We start from the raw sequence: 9,656 nt of genomic DNA on the forward strand, positions 1-9,656 counted from the left end.
TAGCTTAGAATATACTTACGAGACTTACGAGCATCTACATTCAAACATTCACACGTCTTCCTACTTTATACTGAGAATTCTTGGTCCCTTTTCCAAAAAGTTCAGCTGATTAATTCATCTATTCAAAGCTAAAGTGTGCAGGGCCGTAGCCACAATTTCAGATAAACTGACGTAGCCCCCTGGAAAACTCTGACACATTTTATTTTTTCAGTTAACTGCTAATACATGTATATTGTCTATATATTTGATTTCTCGCCACAAAATGCTGTTTCAAAGCCTAATCTACAGTGCCAGAAATTTAATAGACTATTTGCCAAACAGCAATTGTTCATCATAGTTTAGCAACCATAAGTACACATGGCCGACCTGTCAAGCCCCACCACATGTTGGAGGTGTGTGAGGCAACAGTGATACAGTACATACATATATTAAGAGTTTAGAAGATGGTGTCTTTTTTATTAGCCTTTACAAAATCATAAACACAGCAGCGATATTGATATGAAATAGTAGGATGAACACAGGTTTTATCAATGATACTAATTAATGTCCTGTTCCATTTAGTGTAGCAGAGGCGTGCACAACAGCAGCATAATGACTCTGTTTGACTGTTTGAGTGGAAGAGACACTTCATTAGTATCACTGGTAACACCTGATTTTACCAGACTATTTCATATCAAAATGGCTGCTGTGAAAAAAGGTCTGTTGTCAGAGGACTTACGTCACATTTTGAGTGTTGAATCTGCCACTACTGAATTATTTTATCTTGTGCTCTTAACCTTTCATTATCTGTTTTACCTACTGTTTGGAGTTCTTATTTATTGACTGATTTATGTTAATTTATTTACCGTAATTTTCCATCCTGCCTCTGGTGTTTCCTCACTTACGACAGCATTTCCCCAGTTCCTGTTTTAAAGATCGATGCTTTTATTTTACTGCTTTATTAATTTAAATAATTGATAAAGCACTAAAATGGTGGAGTGCTAACACGGGTGTGTGTGGGGTGGTGCTGTTTAACTTTGTGAAGCGCTTTGTGTTACATTTTGTTTCTATGGAAAGTGCTACACTGATGAAGTTGGACTGATTGATTGAAAGACTTCTCCTACTTCCAGAAAAGACCGTGGACATGTCCTCAGCATCCTCAAAGGTAGCTATAGTCCTGCCAGTGTGTTCCGCTTTCTATCTTCACTATTTTACAAACAATAATCAGCCTTTTTGTACCTTCATTTCCCCATAAAATGCTTCATCTTCAAATCTACTTCTTCCATATGTGACTCTTTCACAAATGGTTGACTTTGGCTGAAACTTCAACAAGGAAACATTTGACTTTGAGCCTCTGAAGCCTGCCACGACACTAATAATAGATCTGATACCTACAGTTAGACATTAATACCAGGTATAAATGTGTTCTAGATATTAGACTCCCCTGCCGCCCCCTCCTCAGCTCCGTGCAGGTGTCTCTGCGACAGGATGTGTTTGAGAGTGTCCAGCTCCTGTGTCAGCTGCCCTATCCTCATCTGCAGCTTCTGGTTCTCCTCCTGCAGCTGCTGGGCCCTCTGCTGGGTCAGCAGGATCCTCCTGCGGGCTTTGTCCCGGCTCTTCCTCACGGCAATGTTGTTCCTCTCGCGCCGCAGCCGGTACTCTGCACTGTCCTTGCTGATGCTCCTCTTGTTTACCGGGGCCCGCAGAGTCGGCAGGAGGAAGGAGGAGAAGTCCTGGAGGTCAGAAACACAAACATGTTCGAGTTTTCACACTCAGAAAACGAGTAAGAGTGACTTTTTATGCATTACAGACAGATCAACAATCTATTTCACACACCTGCTGACTGTTAGCGTGGCTCTGGTGGTGGTTGGTGCTCCCTGCGCTTGACGTGTTGCTCAGACAAGAGGAGGTGTATGGCAGGTAAGACAGTCCCATCATCTGCTCAGCCACTCTGTCCTCACTGCCCCCCCTCAAGAGTCCCTGAGACTGGCTGTACGGTATCATGTCCATCTGAGGCAGCTGATTGGACGATCCAGCATGGCTGGAAGTGGTGGGGTTCAGGGTCTGGGGGTGGGCCTGACCCGCATATGCCCACTCCTGGATAACAGAGGACACCCTGGAATCAGACATCTGGAGGGTCCAGAAGCAGAAAATGGTTAGGTTTTTATTTTCTAAAGTTCAATTTGACTTTTCTGCATCGCTACATGTGAAAACTTTTTACTCTTTTTATTCTACTCTGAAAGTACTTTCAGATTGCACACTAAGATTTTACATGTAAACACAATGCACTGTAATAGATAACAACATATAATGTAGTTTAATTAGCTCCAGTTCAATCAACCACAGTAAACAGGTTATTGTCCCCACTGTAAAAAAAAATCTACAGGAATTTATCTGAATTAACTAATCTTAAATGTACAGGTTTTATTTAATCAATCTAATTAAACTTAACATTTTCATTATGTCCTTGTAGAGCACTTCAGATGTTATAAAAATTAGTTCCTCTAACTTTAAGTTTTTTTACTTGATAGGATGAGTTGAATGATACTGTACAGAGGTCAATCAACTCATTAAATTAAGTTTTCAAAACAAACATAATCAGCATATTAGATATCATGAGAAAATTTAAAGGGAAATAAAACTTGATTGTAATGTTTGTCAGTGCGACTGAAGACTGAAATTAAATAGATCAAGTTGTCTTTTCAAGTTTTAGATAAGAAAGATTAAAAAATTCTATATTATAATTCACTTCCTTCAAAGGTTTCATTCTGCTGTATATTTTATACCTTAACTTTTTACATGTTTAGAGCATTTTGCTGCTAATACCTCTGTATTTCTACTCAGGTAAGAATGCAGCACTTTCACTCATAATGGAGTACTTTTACCGTGTGATATCTACTTTAACTTAAGTAACAGATCTTAATACTTCCTCTACGACTGTCCATGAATAAGTATCTTATCTTTTTAAGATGAAAGTATTTAAGTCTGATGTCTAGCTGGAGGATGAGGATGAAAATCAATGAATATGATTTAATTAAATAAGTAAGTTAATGCACAGGATATGGCAGAGCAGTTTTGGCTTCAGGCCAAAAATTAACGTTAATATTAACATTTTTTTAGTGTTAGATTTTTTTTATGTGTAATAAAAAAAAACACTACAAAATTAAACATTACATGACAGGAGCAACACTGGGGAGAATAACTCAAGTAAGAGTATTAACAGTATTAAAGCTGAGACAGTTAGTCAATCAACTGCTTATTTGATTGACAAGAAATTAGAGGAGCAACAATATCTATTAAATTAAGTGCCAACTATTTTTAGAATTAATTAATTGGTTTTAGTAATTTTACAGAAAAAAATCAAAATTCTCTGTTTCCAGTTTCTTAAATGTGAATGTTTTCTGGTTTCTTTAGTCCTATATCGTTAACTGAATATCTTTGCATTGTGAACAAAACAACATCACCTTGGGCTTTGAAAAACATTTAACATTTTTCATAATTTCTCTGACATTTTATAGACCAAATAACTCATTGACTAATTGAGAAAATAATCAAGTTCGTTGCAGCCCTACAAAAATAAACAATTCTGATAATCAGTTCATAATTTAAGTAATTTCACTGGCAAAAATTCACTGGTTCCTGCTTCACAAATGTGTATAATTTCTCATTTTCTTACTCTTATCTGATTGGAAATTTGTATCTTAGTTGGGACTGTTGGTTCAACAAAATAAGCAATTTAGATAAATAAACTTTGGCTGTGATGTCCATTCTGAAATCTTTCTTTATAGTATGAAAATAATGGTTAGATGCACCCCGTATCATTTGACACAGAACACTGAAACACTGAGATGAAAACTTAGTGACTGGCTGCATTACAAAATGTCACACAAGCTTTAAATTGTGATTCTGGGACTTACCATGTCTTAGTTCTCCACAACCTCTCTGAAAACTCCTCGGGTTCCTCTGACAGTCTGACAGAAAATGGTCTGAAATAAGGCGACAGACACACAGACAGGTGTGATTATCTCACCATCACTTCCTCTCTCTCTCTCTTTCTGTCTTTTTCCCCCCAAATACATGTATAGGCATGGGTTCAGACACATTCATTGCCAAAGTAAATGTGAAATAGTTTTTAAAAACAACCAAAAAGTACAGACAAATAGAAGAAGATAAATAGAAGAAGAAATAAGAAATATATCTCTCCCTCTAATTTAAAACTAGCTCTAGGATAAATAAATTCAGTAGCTTTTAGCAGTAATTATTCATAATAATTCAATTATTTATTTATGCGCTTTCCGTTGTTTTCCGCTCTTTGTTGCCTCTCAGTTGTTTAATTGTAACACGAACAGATAAAGTTAAGCTCTCACTGTAATATTTGAACACTGCAACACTAAAGTTAAGAGTACAAACCAAGTGCTGTATGATTAAAGTCCCTCTGCGGCTTCCGTAGACCCTTAAAACAAAATGGCTGCCCCTGTTGACAACGTGAGTTGAATTTAGCTAGCGGCTTCTTAACTAACTTGTATTTTATCTTTCTTTAGTGCATGTTAACATTTTAGACCATTCTAACGATTTATCGCGTATTTTGAGACTGTCTTTGATGCGTGAGAACGATAAAATTGAAGGATAATAGTTGTTTTATTTGTAAAGACTTAAGATAACCTGGTAGCCATTAGCTAACTTACTACTTAATGGCCTTCCTACTCAATTGCCCATATTTTATTGTGGATAAATGGTGATAGTATGTTTTTGTCATGATACGGTGTTTTTGTCATGTTATTTTACTTTCTGACAGGATTTGATTGAAAGTGATTTGCCCAAAGCTGTACAGCTGCTGAAGAGTCTCACAGAACAGGTAAGAACGAGGTGTAATGTTTTGTAATGATAACGTTTATTGACAGAGATATGGTGAGTCCGTTTGACTTAGATCTCATGATAGCCACAGAATAACGCTCCTCATGTAATCCTGTTATGATGTTATATATTTGTGTCGATTGATAATCAAGTGATGGTGTGTCCCTTTCACCGTGGTGATTTGATCACGGTCACTTGTGTAGATACGAGTCTTCACAGCTGAAATAATTTTCTCTTCAGGTGGCCTCAGTTACGGGTCATGTCCGCGAGCTGCTCAGACAAGTCCAGGATGGAGCATTTAAGACATCAAAGGTGAGCAGGGACAGAACTTTTAATAACAGAACTATTATTAAAAACCCTGAGCAGCAAGACTGGATTATCAGACCTAAAGCCTCATGTTCACCACAGGTCTGCACTATTACTTAATTTACCTGCTAATGATTCATTGACATCAACTTAAAGTTAAGCTGAACCCTAAAATGCCCATCTATGTCATAACATAAGGCTACATTACAGTGTGTTTGCTAGTTGTGCTCTTGCCTCTATCTGTCCAGATTCTGGGTTGACCAGTTTTTTGACCTGGCTGATTGTAGGGTGTGATGTTCAGCACTTGTTGACATTTCTTAATCAGGTTACAGATAAGATAAATCAACTTAAAATGTATGTAAAATGTGCTTTGGCTCTGTTGTAGTTGCCTCTCTGTCTGTAGTCACCAGTGCCAACAGTGCTATCTGATTGGATACATGTCAGGAGTGACATCAACACTGGAGGCCGCTGTGCCACAGACAGGCTGTCAGGCACAGAGGAACACAGAGAAGCAAAGTTATGTGTTGGAGTTATTCAAAATTTTGATCCCAATATTTAAATTTTTATTCCAGATGTATATTCAGTTCAAATGATGGTTATCAGTTTACTTAAGCACTAGCAATCTGTATCAGCCCTGATTTTAAAAAAACACCGCTCGACCCTGACTAGGTATCTAAATCGGAAGATCTTTTATGTTTTGGTTTGTGCAGGGGTTAGGGTTGTTTGACTATTACAGGAAAACAGGCTACTTGAAAATAAATTTCATGAAGCCATGTGTGTCTGAAAGGAGCTTCTTCTCTGTGTTGAGATAAACAAGGTAATTGTTTTCTAATACCATCTGACTTGGGTCTGGTTGAGACAGTCAGCCTCTTCTGACTCTATGTCCATCTTCTGTCTCTGCAGGGTTTGTCTTTCTTGGACCTTCGGTATCACCTGTTGCTCTTCTACCTTCAAGATCTCACCCATCTGATCAGCATCAAAACAGAAGGAGGCAAAATAAAAGACAGTGAAGCCTTGAACAGAGTGGTTACAATCAGGACGGTGAGATTACCGTACAGTCTAATAATAAAATATTTTCTTCTTATCTGTCCAGCTGACACAGCATCTCATTGTTTTTCCATCCATTTTTTTAAGGTTCTGGAGAAGATGAGACCACTAGACCACAAACTCAAGTACCAGATTGATAAACTGGTGCGCACAGCTGTCACTGGCAGTTTGGGTACGACTGATTTTATGTTTGTTGTCATGAATGCAGCCACCAGTGATCTGATTTTTAACCTTACTTTAACATGAAATAGAGTTGAGGAGCTGCAATATTTCTGACCTTCCATGTTTCGGTACACAACAATGTTATGCTTTTGTTGATTTCAGCTGAAAATGACCCGCTGCAGCTGCGTCCAAATCCTGAGAATCTCATGAGCAAAGTAAGTGACAAATGTTGTAGTCATTTAGGTGGTACAATATATCATAAATGAATTTATTAATTGAATATATCTATTGAAAAACAAATTGTTTCTTGTATATTATCAATGTATTTAATCAAGGATCAAAAACATTTTAAATTCTGAGGATACAGTATTCTAACTCTCTAACGTCCATATTTTCTTCCTCGACCAGTTGAGTGAATCTGAGGAGTCTGAAGGTGAAGCTGAGACTAAGACGGATAAGAAAGCAGCTCACTCTAGTGGCAGGAAATATGTACCGCCAAGGATTGCTGCAGTGCATTATGGTAATGTCACTTGTCCTTATGAACAGGTTTTTGTTTATTTCTTTTAAATTCTGCCTTTAGTTGTTTGATTAAAGAAGTTAGATTTGTGTGAAAGTTGACACTTAGCAACTGCTATGCTTCTTTTGGTAAAGTAAATTTAGAAAATATTAATCTTGTATTTGATGCCACATGAGTACCAAGGGAAAATAGCAAGGCAAACAAATTCTCATCTCAACCTGTTTCCCCCAGACGGTGACATGACAGAAGCAGACAGGAAGAAGGCTCAGGTGGAGCGTCAGCGGCGGGCAGCCCTCAGAAGCTCAGTGATCCAGGAGCTGAGGCAGCAGTACAGTGACGCTCCGGAGGAGATCAGGGACAGACGAGACTTCCAGAGCGAGCGGGAGAGCCGTGACGAGCTGCACAGGTGTTTACTTGTTTATTTTATTTCAGCAGGAAGACATACGAAGCATGAAGCAGTAAAGAAAGCCGGGATCAGGTGCAGTGCAAGACAGTGGGTATTACAATATCTCTTTTGCTTTTCTGTCGCAGGAAAAATTATGAGGAGTCGATGATGGTGCGTCTCAACGTGCCCAGTCGTCAGAAGAACACCAAGAAGAGAGGCATGATGTCCATGTCCAGCCAGCTGAGCGGCATCACACATTTCAGTGATATCTCGGCACTGACAGGCGCCGAGGGCGGGCAGGTGAGTTTGTAGTGACATCACCAACCTGTCAGGACCATGATCATATTTCACTCATGAACTCACTGTTAGTAAAAATCAGAATATTTGAGTGAGGCATATAAAAATAGTTCCACTTTACTATAAGACTGCACTTATAAATGATTTTTAAATGCTTTATAATAGGGTTATTAATTAGGATGTAAAGACTTTATAAATTATTGCATTAATAAGCAATAATAAACAACTTATGACAGTTTTCATACATAGATGTGGTTTCACTATTTGGCAAGATCCCGTTACTGCCTAATTAAGTTAGTAGCATTTATAACAGATGAAAGGGGCCTTACTGTAAAGTGGAAATAAAAAAAAATACCTTTTTTATTATTTTATGTTACATCAACACCTGTGATGATAATAAAGAGGAGGGCTGCCGATGGCATGCTGAAAATATCAAGGTAAAATGGTGTCAAAGCCTTAGTGTATGAATCTGGTAATTTTGTTATGATCATTATATTTTTTCATTTGCTTGGTCAGGCAAGTTGTCATGTCAGTTGTCTACTTTCCCAAAGACATTTTTTTACTTTCCCAGTACAGTTGTTTTATTTATTAGCAGTTATCAAAGGACTGAAGTTGATTGTCATGTTGAATTAAAGGCTGTAACATCCATAAAATGTCATAAAATAGTGAAAAATGTCCATCACAGTTTTCCAAGTCCAAGGTGATCTCTTTAAATGTCTAATTTTGTCTTTGACTTAAACCTAAAGATATTCAGATTCATATCACAATAAACTGAGAAAAATGGAAAATATCCAAATTTGAGAGGCTGAAAACAGCATTTCCTGACATTTTTGCATTTAAAATATTTTTTACCGCTTGCCTGGTTTGCCAAGGGAGTTGCCAGATTTACCAGCCTGACATGGCATTCTAGTTGCCCTGGGGCAAGTGGGTAATCCTCATTGCTGAGTCTTGAAATGTGAGCTCACTGTTTGGAAAGCCACAGGTCTCTTTTATCTGATGTGCTTTTTAGTTTTTCCAACCTAATTATTGACTTAATTATAAACCATGTATAAATCAAGGGTAGTCTTAAAGTTAAATGGTACCAAAATATCCACTGAAATCTCCTGTCAGCGAGAGTGTGGAGAGGGATTTACTGTAAATTAGTTTCAGGTAGAGCAGAATTTGAGGCTCTGATCAGCAGTAGACAGTTTGATTTGAGTCTGGACATGACGGATTATTTATTTTGGCTATAATGCAACTTGGGCTGCCAGTAGCATATAATTAATGTTGGGCTGGACCCGTCTGTTGTGTGTTTTGAAGAAGTCGTACATTTGTTTGGTGACTCAGTTGTCTGGTGCTGTGCTGGCAGAGCCGTTGGCAGCGGCTCCATTTTGTGCCTACACAGGTTTGGCATGCGGCCCCTCTGTACAGTTTCCTGTCTCAGTCCACCGTCTGCTGTCATAAAAAAAGTACTAATGAGCGAGAATAATGACTGGCCAGCCTCATGCTGATTGTGTGTTCCACTGCCTGCAGATGTGGAAAACTCATTCAGCTGAATGTGTTTAAGAGGACTTGGAAACCCCTTGTGCTATGTTTAGATTCTGCACAAGCCACAAAAGGATGTTGCTAACAGGCTCATCTCCGTCGAGTCTGAATAGGAGCATTGTGTCCTTTTTATATTTAGATCACATCCTTAATGTAGCCGCTAATGTGGTTCTAACACTTTGTGTTTATTGATGCAGGATGGCGATAACAACCGGCCTAAGAAAAAGAAGAAACTCATGAAGAAGAAAACCAAAAGAAGAGGTGAGGACATTCAGATACACCACAGTTTAATTGCCATTTACAAATAACAAATAACTTTAAGTCTTATATTTTTAACTCTATGCAATTCAAATTGAGTCTTTCTGTGCATATCACCTGGACTTAAACTGATGTACTTTTGTAAAAGAAAACTTATTTTGAAATCCAGTGTATATAAATATTCTTGTGTTCAGTGTGATTTTGTCGCATATTGCCTTAAATTTCTATCCAGTTGACCACCTCTCCACAACTACTGGGAAATGGAAAAGCACAAATCAAGGGTTAGTACTTTTATCTGCACTTTAATACTGTTTCATGTCCTTCTCT

At 38.0% G+C, this 9,656-nt stretch overlaps 2 protein-coding genes across 2 annotated transcripts; one reads left to right on the forward strand and one right to left on the reverse strand.

Annotated features, from left to right (window-relative positions):
• Positions 1-1,103: 1,103 nt before the first annotated feature.
• cebp1 (CCAAT/enhancer binding protein (C/EBP) 1) lies at positions 1,104-4,009 on the reverse strand. The gene is made up of 3 exons (XM_084747272.1): positions 3,897-4,009; positions 1,816-2,109; positions 1,104-1,712 (listed from the first exon to the last, which is right to left on the reverse strand). Exons 1-3 carry the CDS (start codon positions 3,897-3,899, stop codon positions 1,407-1,409), a joined length of 603 nt encoding a protein of 200 aa, XP_084603398.1. The 5' UTR covers positions 3,900-4,009; the 3' UTR covers positions 1,104-1,406.
• Positions 4,010-4,443: 434 nt separating this feature from the next.
• ngdn (neuroguidin, EIF4E binding protein) lies at positions 4,444-9,444 on the forward strand. Its single transcript, XM_084710391.1, has 10 exons — positions 4,444-4,464; positions 4,775-4,834; positions 5,074-5,145; positions 6,043-6,180; positions 6,274-6,358; positions 6,511-6,563; positions 6,757-6,868; positions 7,097-7,271; positions 7,397-7,550; positions 9,269-9,444. Exons 1-10 carry the CDS (start codon positions 4,444-4,446, stop codon positions 9,377-9,379), a joined length of 981 nt encoding a protein of 326 aa, XP_084566517.1. The 3' UTR covers positions 9,380-9,444.
• The last annotated feature ends 212 nt before the right edge of the window (positions 9,445-9,656 follow it).

This window comes from Lutjanus erythropterus, chromosome 21, assembly GCF_056507025.1.
Source record: "Lutjanus erythropterus isolate fLutEry1 chromosome 21, fLutEry1.hap2, whole genome shotgun sequence".
In the NCBI taxonomy this organism is placed as follows: Eukaryota; Metazoa; Chordata; class Actinopteri; order Lutjaniformes; family Lutjanidae; genus Lutjanus; species Lutjanus erythropterus.